The 23,818-nt window shown below is 39.7% G+C and overlaps 1 protein-coding gene across 6 annotated transcripts in view; it reads left to right on the forward strand.

The window, feature by feature from the left end:
• The window catches only part of FAM171A1 (family with sequence similarity 171 member A1), an 89,666-nt gene extending 66,072 nt beyond the window's left edge, over positions 1-23,594 (forward strand). For all 6 annotated transcript variants that reach the window (XM_040548111.1, XM_040548113.1, XM_040548109.1 and 3 more), the window contains 4 exons: positions 2,164-2,340; positions 16,177-16,293; positions 18,740-18,854; positions 19,491-23,594. In XM_040548111.1, the coding sequence (XP_040404045.1) occupies positions 2,164-2,340; positions 16,177-16,293; positions 18,740-18,854; positions 19,491-21,192 (2,111 nt within the window). In that variant the 3' untranslated portion in view covers positions 21,193-23,594. The remainder of the gene's footprint in view (positions 1-2,163; positions 2,341-16,176; positions 16,294-18,739; positions 18,855-19,490) is intronic.
• Positions 23,595-23,818: the final 224 nt, after the last annotated feature.

The raw sequence follows: 23,818 nt of genomic DNA on the forward strand, positions 1-23,818 counted from the left end.
AGCACTCCTAAAGTAAGAAAGATGTGAGCAGTGTTCATCATTAGGATGCTTCTTTTGGGGCTAGATATGCAGTTTTTTTGCAGATATTGAAAGCAGATATGCTGTATCGAGACAGGAATGAAAGCAAAATTTGAACACTTCAATGTCTAAAAATAAGTAAAATATAATTTAATCGTAGATATTGATCTAAATGTTTCTAAAATCAGAAATTACACTTTTTGTCATGAGGAATTTGGATATGCCAGAAAGGGATCAGCTCGTGGTGCTTAGCAAGAGGAATTTATTTCTCTGATACCAGCCGGAGAAGCTTAGTGGCCCATCTCCAGTGACTTGGGGACAGGCATCAATCAGACAGAAGTTACAGGTACATGGGAGAGGCAGGGGACGGAGTGATCATGAATAAACAACGTTCCCCACCAGTTCCCACCTCTCTTTCTGCTTCATATCCTAAAGCTGTAGGGGTGTGATACCATGCACCATTGGAGCCTGTAATATAAAGGCTTGGGTAGGCTGGCAGCTTTCCCCTGCTCCCAATTTGAATTCTTAAACCTTATTTTCTGTTTGTTTTTTTGTTTGTTTGTTAGTTTTTCCTCTCTGTTACCTGTGTGGCTCTCTTACATGGCCATCTTTAGTGCTCCTGTTTTCTCAGCACTTTAATCCCTCTGCAGGACATGCCCCTGCCCCTCAGTTTGTGGGAGATCAAAGCCAAGTGTGTGCCCTTGTGTGTGCTTTCATCCGTCCTTGGCCTGTCAGCTGGGGAACAGCAACACTCTCCTTGAAATGTGGGAAAAACGTGCGTCAAAGTAGATGCTGTTGTAAACAAGCCACATGGAGAGTTACTTGTGGTTATTTCGCATGTCCTCAGTTTGGCACCTCTTGCAAAATTCAAAGAATTTAAAGTTCTTAGGAGTTTGGGGGAGTTCTGTCTTTTTTTTTTCCCTCTGCCACCCCCGCTCCTCCTGCCCTTTCCTGGTGGTGTCTGTACTTTGGTGAGCAGACTGTCCCTGCGAGGCACTGAGTTTCACAGAGGCCATTCCTTGATACCTAGGAGACATCATAAAGGTCTTAATACTATTGTCCAGCACTCCCTCTGTTGTCTTGAATGGATTTGCCCTAATGAAGACTGGCACCAAGATACTACATATTCCTGGGGACTGCTTGTTGCGACTTGGTGTAGCTGACGGGCACACCACTTGGGTGAAAATGTGCTTTCACAGGCAGTTAGTGCAGATATCGGGCAACAGGATTACAGGAAGGGTGTAATCTCTCTCTGCCAACCAGGCATCCCAGCCAGGCTCCTTTTCTTGCATGCAGAGATTAGCCCCGCAGCAGAATTAGCAGCTGCACAACCACCAAGGCCAGCACAAAGGTGAAGGCAGGGCAGCTGCTTTTAGCAGCAGTGTGGACCCAGGTGGGCTCAAGCCCCTCGCAAAACTGGAAGGTCCATGTCTTCAGTTTAGACTTCTGCAGGTATTGCTTTGAGCTCCAGATCTTCTTGGTTTTAAGCAGTACCTGAAGCTTTTTTCCTGAATACCTGAATACATCTTCCTTATTTTTCTGTCATTGATTCATTTGGTTTACCTAGCTGAAGGGTTATACCATTTTTTTAAACCACATTGTCGTGAAGTATTGCCCATTGGCATATAGTTTAAACATACAGAATACTAATAATCTTGCATAGATAAGATAATACTATCTATCAGTTTAGCTTGGTTGATTTCAGTGGAAGACCAAACAAAACATATTGTGGCACTTTTAAACATGAGCAATCCTGCGTGCAGTGTCATTGCATGTTTGGGTGTTGATTATAATGCAGGATTATACAACCAAAGTCTTGTGTGAGGTGGTGGGGTTTTGTCTTTTTTTTTTTTTTTTTTACCACTATTATGGCTGTGATTCCTGTATTAGTTTAAAATGAATGAAGGTGCAAAAATATGTGCAGGAGAAATTGCATTGTATTTTTCTTGTCTTCACTATTTTTAACTTACTTAATTTTGGAAAATTCCAAAATATATACATCTTGGTGAATTTTGTAATGTAAGGAAGATTAATACTACCTTCCCTTGAGAAATGTCAGTCCAGTGCTGTGGTGTTGAACCCCATGAGCGTGTCTTAAACTTCAGGAAAGTCTGTAGTCATAATATTCGTTCATTCTCTTGGTAGGAAACAGCACTAGGTATGACCTCACCCCTGTCACTGCGGTCAGCGTTCACCTTCTCAACAGCGATGGGACTCCAATCCCGGTGAATGGCCCCATCTATGTAACAGTGCCTCTGCCAACAAACAGCAACTTGAAGCACAATGCACACGTTCCAGCATGGAGGTTTGACCAAAAATTCGGTAGGTAACATTTAACTGTGCTTCCTTAGATGGCTTCATTTATCTGAAAATAATGTCTCACTGCATTTATTATGTTATATATTGAAGTCTTCACTGGCGTGTGCAGAAAGAGGTTTTCTGTCTAAAAGGAGAGAAGACAGAGTTTTATTATTCAAGTAGTATGTACTATATATGTAAATATACTCAAGTAGCAAGTCATGCCACTTCCAGACAAAAATCTTTTGTAAATGTAATATTTTACAATTATTAAATATTTTACGTAAAGCTATTTTGAGAGGATTTCAGCCAGAGACTGAGAAACAGACGTATCAGCTGCAGCATTGAAGTGGAAGTCTGGAGAAATGGAAACTAGCCTTATCTCTGCCACCAGTCAGCTATTTGACCTTTGGTCCATCTCTTTTCTCTGTGGCTCAGTTTCCTGTCTGACAGATAGGAAACATAATACTGACTCCTTTTGTAAATCACTTTGAGGTTGACTAATACCATCAAGAAAGTACGTGTAGATGATTTAAAAAAAAAGTCATGAAATATTTTGAAAGGACAAAAAGCCTAATTAACATAATCTGTAAAATGCTCTCCGTTTTTAACATTGCAGAATAACTTTTGCTGTTGTGAGCAGGATTTCTCCAGAAATCTGTGTTACAGGCTCTCTGGTTTTTTGATGTAGGGGTTCTTTTTGTCTTTTTGGTTTGGTCTGGTTGTTTTTTTTATTGATTTGTTTTGTTTTCATTGCTAGCTGGTATATCATGCTGGCCTTCTTTATACCTTCAAAGTGTAAAGAATTAAGGGTATAAGTCTTGTCCTGGTGATTCTACTTCAGTTATTCCATTGTACCCTCTGAAGTATATACCAGATGGCTGCTAAGAAAAAGAAGTCAAGGAAGAAGAATGGAAGGTGAGAAAAGCGGAGGCTGTGAGATAGAGAGAAAGGAGCCAGAGATGTAGATCATTATAGACAATCAGTGGAGCTTTGTCCCTGCAAGGCAAAAGTTTTGAGCCAATTTATGATCACATCCAGAAGTCGAACTAGCCTGAAACCACTGTGTTGGGGAAAGGGGAGGGGGAAGAGAGAGGTGAAGGGGGAAGTAGTGTTTTTGCTTCCTTCCTGCCTCTGTTTGCTGAAAAAGGCCATTTTTTTTTTCTTTTTCAAATAGCATTCCTGCTAAATCTTTTGTCAGGAATTGGATGTATTAGCGAGTACAGCAGTAGGATTTAATAAAGAGTAGTTTTGAACGCAGTACAAAATTGAACAGTAGAAGAAACGTGTGATGATGGATTCAGGGTTTCCCTTAACTGGGGAAATGTTGGTTTTCTTGTGGTGTCCAGTAAGTTTTACTTACTTTCTGCGTGACACTGATTTTGATTTGTGATTCTAGAGAGTATTTTGTTTTCCCTTGTTCAAGAAAAGGCTGGTAAGACTGGCTCACGTTTGCTTTCTCCACAAGAAGCAGTCCATCCCTAATCCTTCCTGTCAGCTGTGTTACAACCGTAACATGCCTCACTGCTAGTAAAATGGCTCTGATTTTGATTATGGAGCTTTCTCATTTATGGCCAAATTTCCATGCCTCTTTGGTGGGGCCTCAAAAGCTCTCTGTTACTATGGAAGATGTATTTTTACTGTTGCATATAAAAAGCTAGTTACGCTATTACGTGCAGTATATGTTAGTATAGATAAATATGGGCTCATTAATTAGTGCTGCAGCTTGAGGCTCCAAATCTTGAGACAAGTTCAACCTTGTTTGCTTCATGACAAACTGCTGGAGCACTTGTGGTGTTATGAGGAGAAGGCATGAGGACTACTAAACAAAAAGTGTTTTTTGTCAGGGCTCTTGACTTCACAAAGCCATGGAGAGGAAGGTATTGAAGACATTATGCTTAGGCTCCAGCTCACACTTCAGCTGAAGTAAGCATCTTACCATGCAGCCGAAGACATTGAACAAAGACTCATTTAAGCCCCGACTGCAGCATGCCAGTTCTAGCAGAATTTTGGCCACATCCCAACCAATTTAAATTAGAGCAGCCTAATTTAATAAGTAGAGCAGCTACTCTATCTTTTGCGGGCTACATTAGCACCCTAAGGGCTGTCAACCTAGCCATATGTAGCGCGAACACGGTGGTACCCTGTCATTCCCCGTGCCTGTTGTGCTTGGAATCTGAAGGGAGGAGGATGGATGATAACTGGGATGGCTCCATGCTGGAGAAATGTTTACCAGGCAAGTAAGTTGGTGTAACATTTGCATTGCCGGATCTGTGCCTTCTCAGGCTAAGCCCTCTAACCTCATTATTCTGATTTTGTCTTTCATTTCAGAAGCTGTTTTTTCAGTGTTAATTATGTTGTGGTCTCTCCTTAATAGATTTTCAGTGGCGTAAATTTTCACACTTGTATCTGAAAATTGAGTAAATGCCAGAGATGGAAAACTGTGAATGTATTACCAGGCAATAATGCAGTGCTTCTCTCTAGCGTATTTGCAGTACAGTGGGCGCTTGTTCATTCAAGCCATTGTTTTTGTTCAGAATCCATGTGGTTGTCATCATTACTGTAGGAAGTGTAATTTCTGCTCTAAAAAGCAGAAAAACTTTTTCACTTTTAGGGGAGGGAGTGGAGAAGGGACAGAAATACTAGAAATGTATTTCAATTCTTAGAATCGCATACGTTCTCCTGAGCTCATGATGTACTGATACAAACCCAGTGGCATCTGACTGGAAGTGCAGAGATTTTCATAGTTTCTACAGAAATTATGCATATTTGCATATTACAGCAGCCAAAACTAATTAATGGCTTCTTAAGATGTTTACCATAAACAGTCTGTATTTTCATTGCCACAGTTTCTGTCTTTGAGGAAGAACTGGTGAGAGAAGGGGGAGAAGCAGCATAGTTTGCTTAAGGCTGAGGGTAGCTCCACTGACACTGATGAAACAGACAGCCAGAAAAAGCAGGCTGACATCAAAATAAGACAATCTGCTGCATCTAGGTTATATTGTTACAAACGAGATGTTTCATTACAAAACAAACTTATTGCCTTGTGTGCATGGTGAACAAATTAAAGCAGTAATACCTTTGTGAATAATTAATGAAATGAAGAGCATCTAACTATGCTCTGGAGAAGTTTTAGGACAAATGAATGCATCCAACCTTGTTCTTGTGCTGGAGATACTCTGCCACCTTTCTCTGCAGCACTTCTTAGTGTTGGTAATAGGCACAGGTGCATTGATGTTGTGGAGACATACAGTAAAATGCAATTTCATCAGTCTGCACTGTTGATATACCTGTATCTCTCTTGGATTTCATGCACCATTGAAAGAGTGCTTATATCTCATAAGTTTTGAACATAAGAGATATGGATTTTCATTTTTATAATCAGGATCGCTTAGTGATTTTTGTTTTGTTTTGTTTTGTTTTTCTATTTTCTAAGTCCTGTCTTATTTCCCTCCAAACTCTGAAGTGGTTGAAAACTTTTCATTTTTTTCTTTATCCATAAGCAGATGTTTGGGATCATGACTTCCTCCTTGTGTGTTTGCCTTGATGTCAGTAGGATTTACAGCAATATACACCAAATTTCTGTCCCGGACTTCTTTCTAGCCTTGTCCATTTCTGTCAGAAATGAATACTACAGATCCCAGTTGAAATTAAACTTTTTACCCCCTGCATGTTTTCCAGCTCCCACCAGGTGGCCTGAATAACACAGCGGTTGTTCAGCTGTGTTCTCCTCAGCCACCATTGGAATGGTTTTTGCTTTATGCTAAGGTGCCCGTTTTTCATTTGAATCAGTGAGCAAAACTGTAAGACCAGAACTCTTCGTTTCAAGTTCTCAGTTTCATCCCATGTGGTATGGAAGCGTTGTGTTGCCTGTAGACTACTAGATCTATATGTAGAACTGTATGAATGACTTAATAATATTACTAAATACTTCAGAGCACATAATGTGGAAGTGAAGTTTATTCTTAATGACAGTACCGATGCATTTGCTTGTTTCTGAATTCCACCAAGTAACAAGAAAATATTTTCAACACTTTTCAACAGTGTGTGGCAAAGGACTCCTGGAGTGAAGGGGATAAACCTCCTCCCTTTGTCTCCTCCCTCCTTAAAATGTGTTCCCTTTTGTGCACTAATGTATACATGAAGTTCAGAGTACTGTTTCTCTGTCCTTACTCCTCCCCAAACACTTGGTGACATGACCTTGTTGTGTTTAAATTGCTAGCTTCTTCACAGAGGAGAGTTTCCCCAGTGCCTGAAAGCTCAACCATGTATTAATAATATGGAGACAAATATCTTGGGGAACTCTTTTTATAGCTTTATAAAGAGCAATACTTTATGTACTCTCACTGTGCTGTGTCAGTGCTTTCTGACTGCATTTAATGCCATAATAGATATCTAAATACATTGGGATGTCTGATACTTTTTACTGGGTGACGTGCTGCCTTCAGTGAAAAAATATCCATTGATTTTTGTGGAGTCAAAATGTCCTACGTGTTCCTTCTTCAGCAAAATGAAGACAATGCTTTCTGTGCTCATAAGAAGTTGTGAGAATATACTTACGTATAAAGACTGTCGGTACTTATTTAAACCTGACTGGAGTATGGTTTTGCTGTATTTCATGTAGGTCAAGTGGAGCTCTTTTTGTGTTCCTAGTGCTTATAGGGAGAGGGGAGCAGCTCCCATCAGGATGTGTAGCAGGTTACGTCTGCCTATTAGTTGTAGATAAGGTGACTTGTAAAAGTCTCCAATTTAAACTTCCCATGTGGTAGCAATAGTAATTCTCCTAAAGGAAACAACAACTTTTTCATGGTTTGAAATGCATTCCTTTTTGTTGTGGATTCAGTTAACTTCTCATTGCCACCACATTCATGCACTGCACGATAGACATAAAATAATTTAACAAAAAAATGCAGTCCATGCTCTGAACTTAGGTCGGATGGACTGTGTTTGGGCTACATACAGCTGCTTACGTGATCTGGGACTTCATGGGCTTCTCAGTGGGTTTTACTGGGTTTGCTACGTGTAAGAGATGTGCATAACGCTGTTACTGTAATTGGCTTTTGTATTGCCCCGAGTCCCAGCAAAAAATGCATTACTGTAATGAGCGCGGTGAACATGTTCTCTGCCCCCAGAAGCCTGGTTTTAATACAAGCAGTATAACCAGAACCAGAGTGTCTGGTTCTAGATCGCATTCTCTGGTAATGCAGAGATTTATTTGCAAATTGCAAGAAGATGAAGCCTCCACAATGCTGATACAAGTTCCTTGACAATTTGAATTTCATTTCCATTCTGTGATTCTGTAATATGAAAGGGCACTGCTTTACTGCGAGGATGACAGAGCACTGGAACAGGCTGCCCAGAGCGGTTGTGGAGTCTCCTTCTCTGGGGATATTCAAAACCCGCCTGGATGCCATCATGCACAATGTGCTCCAGGTGATCCTGCTCGGCAGGGGGGTTGGACCAGATGATCTCCAGAGGTCCCTTCCAACCTCGCCATTCTGTGATTCTGTGACTCTGTGACTTCCTTTCTGTGTTAACTGTCAAGGTTAGATTATTCTTGAAAACTAAATACACTGAGGAATACAGATTTTTAACTAACTGCTTTTAAAGAATTTCGTATTTCGTGTGTTGCCATAGAAATGGCAGCTCCCAAACCCAGCTTTTTACCATATACGATGTCTACATAATAGGTGCAGATATAATTGCAGAGTAGTAGACAGACCTCAGCAGTGAAAGGAAAAGAAAGAAGCTCTTCCCCCGATGCTTCACAGTATTGCTCGCTGAGGTATGTTCTCACTATCTTGAGTCCTTTGGAGAGGTGTAGTGGATCACAGGAGGCAGCTGGGTTTGTTTGTCAATATGTATGTTGTTTTTAAAATGAATGTTGTGGTCTTCACACGTGTAAGTGATATGAATGGATTCTTTGATCCTATCCCCACCTCTTGTGCTGTCTGAGCTGCGTGAGTGGTGGCAAGAGGAATTTGTGGCAAAGCGGAGCTGGCATGGCATTTTGGGGAGATTAAGAGGACGTCGAAGGAATCAGGTCGGTGCCAAAATCTGATTTGTGCAAATAATCTACCATTATGTTGTCAAGGAAATCAAACTTGAAACAAATAACATTGCTTCTGGGAACAGGTTTTATTAATAGACTATACATTGTATTGTGTAGATGGCCCTGTAGCTCCACCTACAGAAGCCACGCAGTAGAAGGTGGGACAAGATAGACATCAAAACTCGGGAAGTGGAGAAAAGCAGCTGCACAAGCAAGCGCTCTTGAGTTGGAGAGGAATTGAAGGTTGGTGGAAATAGAGGTAGGAGTGCATAGAGCAGGAGGGCACATCGAGTGTGAAGCATCTGGCTGGGGTTGGAAGAAGCCGGGGAAGCCCTGGGACAGCCTTGCTCTGAGCCTTGGGATGGTAGATAAATCACAACAGGCTTCTGCTTCCACTGCCAGCCTGAGACCGTGAGTGTGACGTGAGGCTGAATGAAGGAAAAGGCATGCAGTGTTTTGAATTGCCTCATCCTTTTACTTATTACTTGTTCTAATAATTTTGTCAATAGCTGATTGTGATTAATAATATGATAAAGTGAGGATTAAAGGCAGTATCTTTCATGTACACGAGTGACCAGGGATGGTGGCTCAGCAAGCATAACTAAGCTTTCCTTTTTGAGATATAATTATTAAGCAAGAATTATGCATGGAAGTCATTTTATTTAATAAGTCACTTCTGTTCTGGCATTCTGGAAGGAAATACTGACGGGACCGAAACAATGCTTTCAGTTCCTGTACGATGTGCTCTGCCTTCTGCCCAGAAACAATTAAAATTATTAAATAAAAACTGGCATGTTCTTTTGTTATATATTTGACAGGTGATTTAAGGGAAAGATGAATAGAGATTGCAAAAGCTACAGAGCTTCTCAGACATTAGTCATGAATTGAACTGGTAGACTTTGCAGAAATCTTCCAGGTAGGTTAGAAGTGTGTGTTTCCCTTAGAGCACACCAAATAATGATGGTGCTGCTAAACAGTAGCAGGACTTGGCCATGGAAGGCTTGTGTAACCAATTCTGTAACACTGGAAGAATAATGAAGGTATGAGCTCAGAGCAAGGACATTTATTTCTTGATGTTGCCTAGCAACTCAAAAAACAAAATTGTAATATTAACTTAAATACTGACAATTTTTAAACCTGTGTGCATTGGGGGAAGGAAGAGAGTAATCTCTACCGATAGTCACAAGAAAGAATTTTTCAACCTCCTATTTCCTTGTTTTTTAGCTGCTTATAAAGTGAACAAAAGTAAAACTAAAAAAGCCATCCTTCTGTAGGAAAACTTCCTATGCAGATGCAGATTAGAGGTGATTTTCTGATGGAAAAAGAAATCTGATAAGCAGCTTTCAGCTGGTAGAATGAAAAGCTACAATTTATGTATGTCAGAACGTACTTCAAGAAGTTATTTTCACAAACTTGCCCTTGATTAACTCTCCATAATAACATTGCCATTGGAAGTGTCTAAATCAATTACTTCTAGAAACACTGGCAGTGTGTTCTGAATATCCTTTGCAGTCCTGCAGTCTGTCTGATAATAACCTGGCTCTTTCCTTTTGACACACACACCTCCATTTAAATGTGAATCTCTGCTTAAACAGGACATTTCTACAAGACATTGTAGACATCACAGAAGAGTTCTGTGCTGAAAGAAAACCACTTCTCATTAAAAATATTTATTTAAAACATCTACGTTATTACATAGTACTGTTAAAAGCGTCTGTCTTTTCTTTCAAAAAATCTTTTGTCCAGGGAAGTTAATGTTGTGAATAAAAATAAATTCATATAATGGGATTAGGGTTAAATTGCTCTCTGGCTAATTAAATCCTCTCATTTGCCAAACCAATTGGAAGGAAATCATTTGTGCTGTATAAGTAGCACAACTTTGGTTCCCTGCTTGATACCTTTCAGTGTGATTGGATGATCCTATCACCAAGTTGTTTAAAAGAACCAAAATAAAAAGCAAACAATACTTAGTCAGTGGAAGACCCTCTCAACAAAAGCTCATGTGTAAAAGTAAATTATGGAAAAGAAACCACAGCTGCTATAAATTTAAACACCGGTGTTATTTAGACATTATGACTGTCCTTAGGAGAAGCTGCTGGCTACAGGACACTCCTCTGACTGTCACTTACCAGAATTGCTTTGATCAGCAGTAGGAAGAACACGCAATCAAAGTAAGCAGAAGTCACTGCAGCGGTAATGATCTGGAAGGCTCTGAATTGGTCAGCTTAGAAGGTTTGATATGAACTAAGCACTGCTATACATTCCCCAGAGGGCTGAGTTCGGTGCTCGAATGCCAATGTGCAAACTCCTGTTGAAGTCAGCACGCCCAGCTAAAAGGGGCATTTGTCTCCTTTATTCTTGACTTTAATAGGAGTCACATGCATCTATCCAGAGCAGATGGCCTCGCGTGGCAGTTCTGCCTGAATTCAGCCCAGTCCTGCATCCCGTAAGCCAACAGGAGATTTGCCATTTACTCGAGTTGGAGCAGTGTGTGATTGTCAACGTGCACGGTCACACACATGGAAGCCAGAGGGGCGTACGTTTCCACTGATTTTACTAGAGATTAATCTAAAATAATAGGGTCTAGCTTTAAATATATGAAAGTAGTGTCTTGTTCAGAGGCGCCGTGCCTCTAGACTACAAAAGCAGACCCATTTGTGCTGTCTGGATCCAGCAAGCTGTCACATCGAATAGCATCTTTGAAGACAATAGGACATGTCTTTTCTGGGCAGGCTGGCCATACGTGCAGTGACCTGATTTTGTAGAGAAATAGTCTAGAACAGGTTTTATATAATGTGTTTTCTGCAGTAGCTGCCCATCTGGACACTCTCCTTGCTGAAAGTGCCTTTTTTTCGAGCTGATTTAGAAGTAAGTTAAATAACAGAAAGGCGTTTTTAGTGCCGTATGTGTGTTAAAATGAAGATCTAATATGAAAACCTTTTGCTGTTAAAATTACTCAGGATAGTAACCTCTTGTCCCCATTGGAAAGTCCTAAAAGCCGTCTGAGATAAAAAAGCATGCTCATCACAAAGTTGCAGCAGAGTGATAACTCTAGCAGAACTTATTTCTCCTGCTCTGCTGAAATCTTCAAACTGTCTCTGGTATTTGGGTATTTCTGCAGTCAGATGGAGCTCAGCTTTATCTGATTTTTTTTTATTAGAAGTTTTCTTAAAGTACTCTCATTTTTTATATTCTTCGCAGTGTTAATGATGGTAGTTTTCTTACCTTACTTAAGTTAAATGTAGAAAGGAGTGCTGGGCAGCTGTTCTAAAGGGTTTTTAAGAAGAAATTGGTTAAATGGCAACATTTATTCCAAGATATCAGTAACACTAAATGTAATGTTTGTGAGGAAAGAGTTAAGAAACTCCTAGGTTCTCCCCCTGCCATTAGCTTGAGCCAGGAGACAGCTCCCCTGACTTGAGTCCTGGATCAGCGTGTTGGCTTCACTGAGCAGTAATAGAGGAAAAAGTGGAAGAGAAATGTAAAAATGATCTATAAGCAAGATTGTCTCTATATATAGAAGTTTTCCGTGAAGCACCAGACACTCTTTAAGAATTGATGACAAATTGGCTCAAATGGTGCCGCGCTGACAAACTATACTGAACTTGCTGTTTCTGCTCCAAAGAGATATTGGCATGTTTTCTTTGGAACTACACACTCAGTCTTGAACAAAAATGATCGGTTCCATTACATCCAGTCGTTTGTATTTCTGCTTGTTTATAATCGTGTATTCCTTGCTACTTAACAGTTGTTACACATTGTGTATAACTTAGCAAGCAGGGGAGCTACTCAGTTGTGCTGTCTTGGGAGGAAAAAGGAAGTAGATGGTATAGGATGTTTGGAGAATAATGAATTAAATTATCATAACACTTAGCCGTACAGGGAGATAAAACCTCTGTTCCCTCCTAAATCCTTCTGCTTAGTTCTCCTGCAATTGTAATCCTGCCTGCACAGAAGAAATGAATACTGCTTGCCTTTATTCCGTTTGCAAGCTAGTGGATAGAACAGAAAATGGAAGAAGTTCTTTATTCACCGCCCCTCAGTCTTCACTCTTGCTTACAAGAGCAAGTATGTGAGGACACAGGGGGTAGTTAGCTGCACTTTTGGAGAGCATCTTGCTTCCCACTGCAAGAAAGAGTCTGGAACGGGATAAGGAATTCATTCTTGACACTGCACAGCAGCAAACTGTTACTTCTTGAGGCAGTTTGAAATGCTAAGAGCGTAGCTCGTAAGTACAACGTGATTGACTTTTGCTTGGTAAAAGGTCCAACATTAGTCATTACAGTGAGGTATTGCACATGGAGAGCTATAAAAACACTGCTTGGTGTTTACTGGGAGTTTAAAAGTGACCAGGATGTTAGACCCTATGAAGGATGAAGTATGAGAGAGACCTGGGAACACCCTAATGGACTTACAGAAAGACTGAAGGCACATCAGTTCCCTCCAGTAACACTGTGTTGCCTTTCAGCTACTTGATCACAAAAGAAACAATACAGTACTTTGTGTTTCAGCTGTTTCCCCTCAAACCTGTTTTTCGGCTGCTGTTGTGAAGGATGGAGTTCTTCATTCTTCTCATCCCACCATATGGGAGGATACTTTTTTATTAGGGAACTATCGGTAAGAGACAGCAAAAGTATAAGGCAAGTTTATCAGCAAACTATTGAACCAGAAAAATATTAAAAAGGGCAGCCAACGAGATTGTTTACCCATGGGAACCCACACTTGGCATTGCCCTGATAAAGGAACTTATGTTAGGGTCATTTTAAAAGTAATTATTTTACATCTGTCCTCACATACTAACGTGTAGGGTATGGTCAACATAAGCGTCTCACTCCTGTCTGAGGGTAACCAATATTGGATATATGTCTCTTAGGTTTTTAAAACTCCTAGCTGTGCATAACAGAGAGAAGAAATTCCGTTTTTCCCAAGTGTTACACCAACCATTACATTTCCTCGTGTGTATCCAGTGGTTAGCAAAAACGGGCGATCTAAATGAGCAGAAGACAAACGTGAAATCCAACCGACCTTGCGCAGTCGACTCTATTGTTTGCATCCCTTGCAAATGCAGGGATTCCTTTCGTTGCTAAAATATGAGCAATCCGAGCTGCTGCTTGGTTGGCAGGATGGCAGCTGAGCTCTGCTCACTGCGATAAGAGTGCAGCCTCTGTTAGCTCCTTGATCGCTGCATTATGCAAGCTGAGTATTACCGAGCAAAAGGCTTTTAAAGAGGCATTACAGGGATTGTGTTTGTTGGAACGCAGCGTAATGCGAGTAAGGCAAGCTGGACACAAGTTCCCCCTAGTGAAGAAATCAATAATTGCTTCTGCTCGAAGAGGTAACTAACTATAAAAATAGATGACAAAGATAGCGGTGAACTTTGCTACGTTACCTATGTATGTGTTTTGTTTTTCCTTAAATTTAGGGGGGTTATAGATTCTAAAAGTAGTAGGTTCATCACCCAGGCCCTGCTATTCTTCTCTTTTTTGATCAGCAATTTTGTATGTGTTATTGTTTTATTTCACGTAGTTGTGTGTTTGAATAGTTGGTGCATATTCTCTTTTTCTGGGATAGCAGTTTTCTCGGTATCTCCACAGGGATTCTTTTTACTCCACAGATCTTGCAGGGAAAAAAAGAAAAAAAAAAAAAAGAAAATGAAATTTAATCTTACAGTCTTCTTATCAAGTGGCATTTTTAGGCACAAGATAGAAGTGATCCAATGGGCTATTTTGCAGCTTGTGGTTCATGTCTGTTACCATAATGCATTCTGAAAAAAGTGCATTGGTAGAAAATCTTAAGCCATCCTGGAGAAGAAAATGAATCTGCTGTTCCTAGTTTTTCCAGAAACTTTTACACACAACTGGACAATTCAGTTCTGTTCTTCTTGATAATAATTCCCCACATTGGGTAAAGTAATGGCTACACCAAGGGGTTTGGATACAACATTTATTGACGCCATGTAATCAAGTCTACACACACAGATTTTGGTCTGTCTAGTACTGTGAATCAAAATGACTCGTCTTGCCTGACTTCCTATGTGAAATAATATGTTATTGCTACTGTGTACAGATGGAAAATGATACTTGGAGAACAGAAAAATTGTCAGTAATTTCTTTCTCCTGTTGGCCACAAAGTCAGTTTGGTTTCAAATACAGAGCCACTAGTCAGATGGTGGGCTTCAAGGGTGTACTTACACAGGAAAAATCAATAGTAGAGAGGAAATAAATACTCAGAAAAGCCGTTCTCACACAGAGAGGGTCTGCACAGGTGGATAATCCAAGAAACATGGAGGAAATCATCAGGATCTCAGTGGTATTTAAAATAAAAAATAAAAAAGCATCTCCTCCATGTGTTCTGCATTCACTGCTAAACGTACAGATGACTTCCATCCACAAATGCTCGTGCTTAGTCCTGAGTGACACCTGATGAAAAGCACCTTTCCAGGAATGCTCTGTAGGAGGCTATTGAAAGGAAAGGGATTCACAAGTACAAGGTGCAACTTGCTTTCAAGTGAGCGTTTGAAGCCAAGTAAGGTAAACACAGCATTCTGCCTTCATTTTAGATAGAAATACAGAGGTACTCTACGGAAATGCAAAGGGACTTATTCCTTCTCTGTATGCAGATAAGCTGTATTGGTAGTGGCTGCAAAGAACCTCCTTGTTTAGGCTACGTTACTGCAGTTGGTACAGTACACACTGGTGATGCCAAGCCAGGGCTGCAGCTTCAGGAAATGCTGCTTGGACCTGCCTTCCCTCCACTCCCTCCTGTTTTCTTGCAGCTGGGGAATCTTTTTGCACAGACCCATGCAGGTAACCCGTCTGTTACCGGCAACCTGATTATTTAACTCTCAGCAGTGCACGGTGTAGCAATCCTGTGCTGCTTTCAGAAAAGATGGGAGCAGTCTACAAGCCAAAATGGACATTTAATATATTAGAAATCAAGGTGATTTTCTTTCTCTGACAGCCCCAGAATTAGAGGTCTTAATGAATTACAAAAAAAAGACTAACAACTGATTTGGTCGTAAAGGTGTGTTGTAGCCCAATTCTTGCAACATAGCTTATCTTAGAAAGGCTCTCATCTAATACAGATCATCACTCTGGACTATTAATGATGTTTGTTAACTTAAACACACGGTTTTAATATTGTCTGCGCTACTTATTTTGAAATGGTCACTTCCTAAGTCTAAAAAATTTATTGTATTTCCTTTGAGAAATATGTTTTAGAAAACTCATCGTCCGTTACCAAGCAAACAGCATTCCCCAATGTATACACACTGTGAATGACTAACATTGCTGAATGAAAGTGATGGGACAACTTACTTTTACACTTACTGGAAATAACATTTTTAAGCCTGTTTTCTGTATGGGAAAAATGACATTTCTGGGAACACCACTTGCACTGCCAAGAGATAGAAGGGTGGTGTGGAGAACGCATGTGGTCTGAGAGATGTGCTGACTCCTGAAATAGAGTTTTTAAGGGGGCTGTCTACATATAATCAGCTGCAGGAATATCATTCTTTTAAAAAAGTGGAATCTAATATGACAATAATTATATTCTATAACCCCTTTTTGAAACTTTGAGTTATACTAAATTTTAAGGACTTTTCTATAAAGAGCTTCTGAAAAGGCCTCAGGGATGATTGCTTGGGGGAGCCCTCAGATATTATTGACAGAAACGCATGATCTCCTACTTCACAGCAATGCATACAACACCTAAAGCACATTGATAGGTTACTGTTTGCTTTTCCACTTGTTTGCAGAGGAAGGTGTGGATATATCTGTAATGCCTTTCTACAACCTTTATATTTACAGGGACATGGCTGAAGAGTAGTTTGGGCCTTGTACAGCAAGAAGGAAATCAGTTGACTTGGACTTATATTGCACCTCAGCTGGGCTACTGGGTTGCAGCTATGTCACCTACTATCCCAGGTAAGATGGAATTGAATTTTATTGATACATCCATCATTGAGTAATTATTTATTCATATATAATGTTTATATTTTTCAGAAAGACCTCATCTGAGATGCCACAGCTTGATCAATAATGGATTATTAGAAAACAGAAATCTGAAAGTAAAGGGCTAAAATCTTTTGGGGACTGTGGGGGGCAAAAATTGTGCTCAGAAGTTGTTTCGAGTATGCTAATCTCTGAACCATTTCAATGGGACACTTCTTAAAGTGTTCCTGCTTTGATGCATTTGTCACCACTGCCTGGCAGAGCCATTGCTAGAAAATGAAGGGAGTTGTAACGTCAATGTATTGGTATCCAGGAGGTAGAAAAATATGTTTTATGAAGTTTCTTTACAGAAATTCCCAAATTAATTGATTCACCTAAGACCAGCATTATCCCAGGTCAGACGTTTACTAATGAATTGATTGATCATAACATTTTTTGGACTTTTTTTTTCCCTGAAGATGCCCATTTTGCTGTGGCTTAGGCTTTGCATCATCTTGGTGACTGAGTAATTTTCACCATGATTAACTTAGGGTAAAAGTTGCGGGAGGTGTATCAGTAGAGTGGCCTTGGTAGATGGACATACTGGTTGCCATCTGCAAGCCTCTTTGCAAAACTTCAGGCCGTCACTCTGAACTAGGTGTTACGTTTACATCTGTGCCCATGGAGATTATTAACGTTGCAGCCTGCTCTTCCTTTTTCCTATCTGTGGCTGCCTCAGGTTTCTTAGTATTAGTTCTTCAGCCAACAAAAATCAGAGATACCTCTGTATAAATGAGCCAATCAAACAAGCAAAAATCTCCTATTCTTAGAGAGGATGAAAACCAAATACAGTAGAAATTAAAACATTCTTGCCTTGGCTGTACAAACTAAATAAACTATATCTAACAAAAAAAAAAGCAAACTCTGACATGAGGACTTTGTTTTTAAAGTCTACTTGTATATTCCATGAAGTCATTTCATGCTATGTAGAGATATTTTCTTTTTGTATTATACATTATGTAAGCTTTTTATTTAAGGTATATTACCTTAAACTGCTAGAATATTCATCTGATTCACTGCTGACTGGAGTTTAGGTAAAGGCGCAGATCAAAATAAACTATCGTATTGAATTTAATGGAATTTTACAAAATAATTGTACTTTAAGAAAAAACAACCACTCTGAGCCAAATGTCACAGACTGTAGGGAAGTTCCACTAGCCATGAAATTGGGACTGTAATTCTTAAGTTAGGAGGCAGCCTGTAGATCTTAACAGGAGAAGGTCTACGTTTGTCTTTGCAATTTAACTCGTATGGCAGAATTTCTGCTTTTATTCTACATTTCCTTCTTTCTGAGAGCTAGATCAGAATTCCTAAAACTTTATTGTAATGGGAGCAACATTTTCATGAAAAAATCAAATAATTTTTCTTTTTGCTTAATGTATCAACAACAGTATCAATCAGTTATGTAAAGGTAATAGTGAGAAATCTACTTGATGTTATTTTTAATCAGGGTAATGTCTTTTTGCTTATTTTGTCTCCTCAATGAATCTATTCAATTTCTTATCTTAATAAATGGACAGAAGTGAGCTTTGCTTTCCTAGCAGTGGCTCTACAGGCCACTCAAGATCCGCAAATGAGGATTTACAAACCTCATGACCTAGAACCTTAATGTTGCTCAAGTTTGCTGTCCTTCACGGTACATGCATGTTATTCTGTCAGCTGATGCTGTACCTCCTTGCCTGCAGAGGGAAATTTGGGCCTTTTTTTCAAAATCATGATAAGGATTTTGGAAACCAACAGGGTTACACATGCAAAATTGTGCACAGATGCTGTCCACATGTGTGCATTCTCTGTATGTTAGACCATTTCCTAAGCATTATTGGAACCTGGAGTTACAACACTGTTTCACTAGTGGTTTGCTTTTTAAAGCTACTGAAGATCCACTTGGCTTGGCTTGATCTAGACTTAAGAGCACCAACACATCTTCCAATGAATCCTGCATTGCAATGTATGTACTGTTTAGTGCAAATCAACACAAATGTCCTTAGAGAGAAGTTGTTCGCCACAGAGCTGCTACATGCATTACAGTGCTGGAAGATGCTGTGACAACTTTTCTGCAGTGATGACAGCTTTAGTGCACTGTGTCAGCATCAGGACCTGGAAGGCAGCAATCACTGATGCATGCTCCCATTGAAACTAACTGCTTTTCCACAGAATGATCTATTTGGACTTGCAGACATGAAAACCAGCACATGCTTTCTCCACAACTTGCTCCCTTCTTTAGAGGCGGTCAGCCCAATAGGCACCAGGGCTTTGAGTGGCAGTGTTGCTCACTTAGCATCCTGATAACCGGGGAAGATGTCCCTCTCTGTTTAAAGTACTGTTCCTCTTATTGTTTGCAGTTTGTTACAGGTCTAAATTCTCTTTTCTGGCCTTCCAGGTCCCGTTGTAACACACGACATTACCAGCTATCACACAATGTTTCTTTTGGCAATTTTAGGAGGGATGGCTCTCATACTTCTAGTCTTGCTGTGTCTCCTTTTGTATTATTGCAGGTAAGATTCACCATCCTGGTTACTTAGGTCATGTTGGAAGTGTAAACTTTTTTGTGCTCATGAAATTGAAAGCTGTTGCATTGAAACTTTTGTACTTGGAATGAAAGAAGAAGAAAGCAAGTACTTGAAAATGAAAGAAATAGATCAATTTCATGTGCTCCTGGTAGCATATGCAGCATATATAGTCCCTGCCTTTGGTAGAATGGTAGCTGAATGAAGCACACACACCTGTGTTTTCTAAAACCTTCTATCAAACATAGACGTTGGTCCAAGATCTGTGTAATTCTATCTGTTCTGCACTTGCCAGTGACCTTTTTTAATCACTCCTATATTAAAATGAATGTTAAGCTTATATCAGCAAGTGTATATTGATGTGTGATTTTGTATATGCCTCCTCCAGACATTTGCTCCAATTTATAATTGGTGCTTGAGACATCTCCCAATTGACATAAGTTATTCTTTAATTTTATTTTTGCTGCTAAGATAAGCTTTTAATTGTTGGGTTATGTAATAAAAGCTCGATTCCCCTAACATTAATCACTGCTTAAAAATCTCCCATTGAGACACACTTGCTGTTCTTGTTTCTGTGTACAACAGTCATAAATATGTAACTTCTTTTGTTACCGGCTTTTATAGAAGAAAATGTTTAAGACCACGTCAGCATCATAAGAAACTGCAGCTTTCCACAGCACTGGACACTTCTAAGAAGGATCAAGCAACTTCTATGTCCCATATAAATTTAATATTTTCACGCCGAGAGTCAGAATTTCCTGGTGGGCTGTCTGTTGCTAGCAATGGACACACTGAAAACTCAGGTGCAAAGGAATTAATGAGTGCTGTCCACATGGAGATGGTATCACCTAGTGGAGAAGCAGATATGCATACACCTATGCTCAAACACTCATTCAGTACTTCCCAGGAGTTTAGCTCCCGAGAGGAACTGCTCTCTGACAAGGAGAAGGACAAGAGCAGGATTTCCTTGGATGACCTGACTCCCAGCGGGTCTCTAAGAAAAGACTACCACAAATCAGCAGACAGTTTTCCTTTAAAGGCAAGAAAATCTACAGAAACAGCAGAAGGCTACGAGTCCCCTGTCAAAGAGGAATACAGGAGAAGTTATAATGCTATGCTATCTCAGCCTTTATTTGATAAGCAAGAGAGAGAAATTCAAGTATCTATGAACCATATTGCTACTGGAAGTAAATACAATATTCAGGAACAAATCTACCCCACACCTTCAGCCCCTGAAAAAGAGCTGCTGGACTGCAGACCTACTGAATGTATGATGTCTCGTTCAGTCGATCACCTGGAAAGACCTACATCTTTCCCTCGACCAGGTCAGTTAATCTGCTGCAATTCTGTTGACCAAGTTAATGACAGTGTTTACAGAAAAGTTTTGCCTGCATTGGTGATCCCAGGTCACTACATGAAATTACCGGGAGAACACTCTTACGTTAGCCAGCCGCTGGTTGTCCCAGCCGACCAGCCAATTGATATAGAAAGACTTCAAGCTGAGCTTCCTAACCCCCACGCACGGCTTTTTCCACACCCCCCACAACAGCTACAACCCCAACAGTTAACAGCCCAAGCAATATCTCAGCAACATTTGCAAGATGCAGGTGCAACCGAGTGGAGTCAACAAAACGCTTCCATGTCTGAATCTATTTCCATTCCAGCCTCCCTTAATGATGCGTCCCTGGCTCAAATGAATAGCGAAGTGCAGCTTCTTACGGAAAAGGCTTTGATGGAATTAGGAGGTGGAAAGCCATTGCCTCATCCTCGAGCTTGGTTTGTTTCTCTAGATGGACGTTCAAATGCTCACGTTAGACATTCGTACATTGATCTCCAAAGAGCTGGTAGGAATGGGAGTAACGATGCCAGTTTGGACTCTGGCGTTGACATGAATGAACCAAAATCTGCACGGAAGGGAAGAGGAGATCATCTGTCTGCACCACAGAGTCACCCGCCAGTGCAAGAGCACCAGCAGAGAGAGCGGAAGGCTTCAGATAGCACAGCTTACACACAACTTGTGTATTTGGATGATATGGACCAAAGTGGCAGCGAGTGTGGAACAGCGGTCTGTAGCCCTGAGGACAATGCTCTACGATGCCTACTAGAAGGCACTGGTAAGAGGAGTGGTGTGCAGCTGCCCAGCCTGCAGGAGGAGACAAGAACTGTGGATACCAAACCAGAGCCATTAACTAGTCCTGAACATGGAACATCAGTTCAAGATGAGGAGGAGGATGAGGAGGATGAGGAAGACGACCAAGGGGAAGATAAGAAGAGTCCTTGGCAGAAACGAGAGGAAAGACCACTAATGACTTTCAATCTAAAGTGAGCTATTGTGAAAATCCACAATTCAGTGGAGTATAAAATTGCCAAATATTCTTTCTGTGGAAGTGCTTGATTTTTTTTTCTTTTTCTTTTTCTTTTTTTTTTTTTTTTGGTGGAGAGAAATGAGAAAAACAAACTGTGGTGAGCAACATTTGAAAGAACTTAAATGCATTACTGTGTAAATGTTAGAAAAATAATTAAAATCATTCCTCTGATTAAACGGCTGCCTCCAGTGAGATAGCTGAACAAAGAGTGTGATTGTTATTCCATATACTTGATATTGGTCATCCAGGATGTTGAAAATACTGACAAATTGTTTTGGTTGGTTTATGACCTCAATCTCCTTATGAATGGGAGCTGGTAAAGCTTTTGTTTTGTAGGCCATTTTTATGTTGATAATGCTACTGAAAGTATCTTAAAGACAAGAGTTTGACACATGGTGTCCAAAATTGTGCATTATCTCAATGAAAGGCTATGCATTGCTGCTTTTAGTAATATTTTGCTTATACTATGCTTTTCTTAATTTTACAAGTTGGTTGTAAACATTTTATGTCCTTTATTATAAACTACTCAGCAATTTATTTTAATGTAAAACTGCAGGAAACTTGAGTAGCATCCCTTAGCATTGAAGCCTTTTTATGAAACCAAACTGAACTTTGTGTCGACTAAGATTCCTCCAATTCTGGTCCCATTTACTCAAAGTGCCTTTTTTACAGTAACAATGAACAGTCCCTTCTTTTGCTAACTCCTTTTAATTGACCCCATTTGGGATTTTATAAACTTCTGAACTTCTACCTTTTATTTTAAGCTGCATGCCAAGAGTCCCATTCTGTGCTGAGCATTTCTCATTTCAATACAGCATATTCTGTAGCTATCATGTATATTGTGGATTCTGTTTAGCCAGGGTAGACTTAGAAGACATTTTAAAGGGCCCAGAGTAGCCAAGAAGATAGTTTCATTGACTGTATATATTGTTAGTTTCCTCTGGAATCATATGAGCTAATCATGCTCATAAAATGAATTATAGACCGAGCAAATGGACTGAATGTGTCTAGAAAAATTTTGAAAAAAAAATGTACTATCCAAAAGTGCCAGAATTATTCTTCTGTGCTTTCTCCATACAGAGCCGCTTGGTTATCCAAAAATTATAATTGAAAATAAACTGCAAAAAAAATCTTTGTGGATTTTTTTTCCTCTATTGGTGGTCATCACATTATTTTATATTATTTAATGAGCAAAATACTTTGGTTTCTCTTCTGCTGTGCGTACTCAAATTTATATCACTTACTAACAATCAAACTTTCCTAAGCAGTTCTCATCAACTTCAGCGAATACGGAAATGTAGACCCCTTTTTAGAAAAGCATCCTCCCTGTCTTGGTAAATACTTAACTGTTTGCTTAAGTATCACTGAAGACTTTCAAAATGAAATCCTAGTATCACCGTACCCCTCTATGTCTGCTTTGTGCGGGACCAGTGCTCATTCTGAGACTTCTGTGAGTACCCACATTTACTGGATACTTCTGACTTTGTCATGAATTGGGTTCAAAGAAGAGAAAGTATGTGACTTCTGCTCATGTGAAGTCCTTCATAAATATTCCGTTTATCATGTTTCATTATTTCTGTGCAGCATTAGCAGCAGCCACGCTTAATAAAGTTAATTATTATATAGTCTCTAAGGTGATTAGAGAAAGTGTTATATAGTTCCTATTTAATTTTTAATAATAAGCCCCAAATCACATTCATTGGTTTTGTTTTTTTTTTTTTCAGTAGATGTCAAGGTTTTTGTAGAAGGCCAGTGTTGTAATTCCCATTTTACTGAATGTCTTACCTGGGAGTCTGGGCTCAACCCAGGAACGGAATCCAAATTTCCTAGATCCCAGTCCTCTCCATCCACAAAGCTACACCGCCTCTGTTTTGCTTTGATTCATGTTTGGCAGTGGTATATGTCTTGAAATAAATAGTATTTGTGGAGTGCATTAAATATTGAAATCACCATTTTAGCTGTATGTTACCTTCTAGTGGTTACGTGCATTCCAGGTCTTCCTGTTCTGTTTAGGAATTTTGCTACTGACCACATGTGAGCTGGATCTGGGGGGTGGGTTACTTATTGTCCATCTGTGCAAGGTCACTGAGCTGCAAAATACTGCTTTAAAGGAATAGTGTTTATGAGATATCAGTAAGTGCTGGTAATGCGGTGTCACTTACTAATCAGAATGCGGTGTCAAATAAACATTATGGTTAAAATTTCAGCCTACTAGAATTACTGTGCTATTTAATTTTAGCTTTGTTATCTTAAATCTGTCATTTTTAATTACATTCTCTTTTTCAGATTCCTTTGCAAAGTTTCCACCTTTATTATGTTGTAAAGTGAGATTATTGCTATTAAACTGCAGTGATTTGTTTCTTTAATTGTGTTGGTTTTATGTTCACAAAACATAGTTTGAGGGTTTGATAATTTGTGGTCCTAATACAGCAAATACATTTGAGCAAAGACAATGTAGGCATTTGGCAAATCTTCTTAAAAATAGCATTTTTGTTACTGTGCTATCACAAGCCATATACTAGTTTGAATTTGATTTTGCAGAATACATAGCTTATGAAATATGTCTCACTATATCCAACACATCCG

This window comes from Cygnus olor, chromosome 2, assembly GCF_009769625.2.
Source record: "Cygnus olor isolate bCygOlo1 chromosome 2, bCygOlo1.pri.v2, whole genome shotgun sequence".
Lineage (NCBI taxonomy): Eukaryota > Metazoa > Chordata > Aves > Anseriformes > Anatidae > Cygnus > Cygnus olor.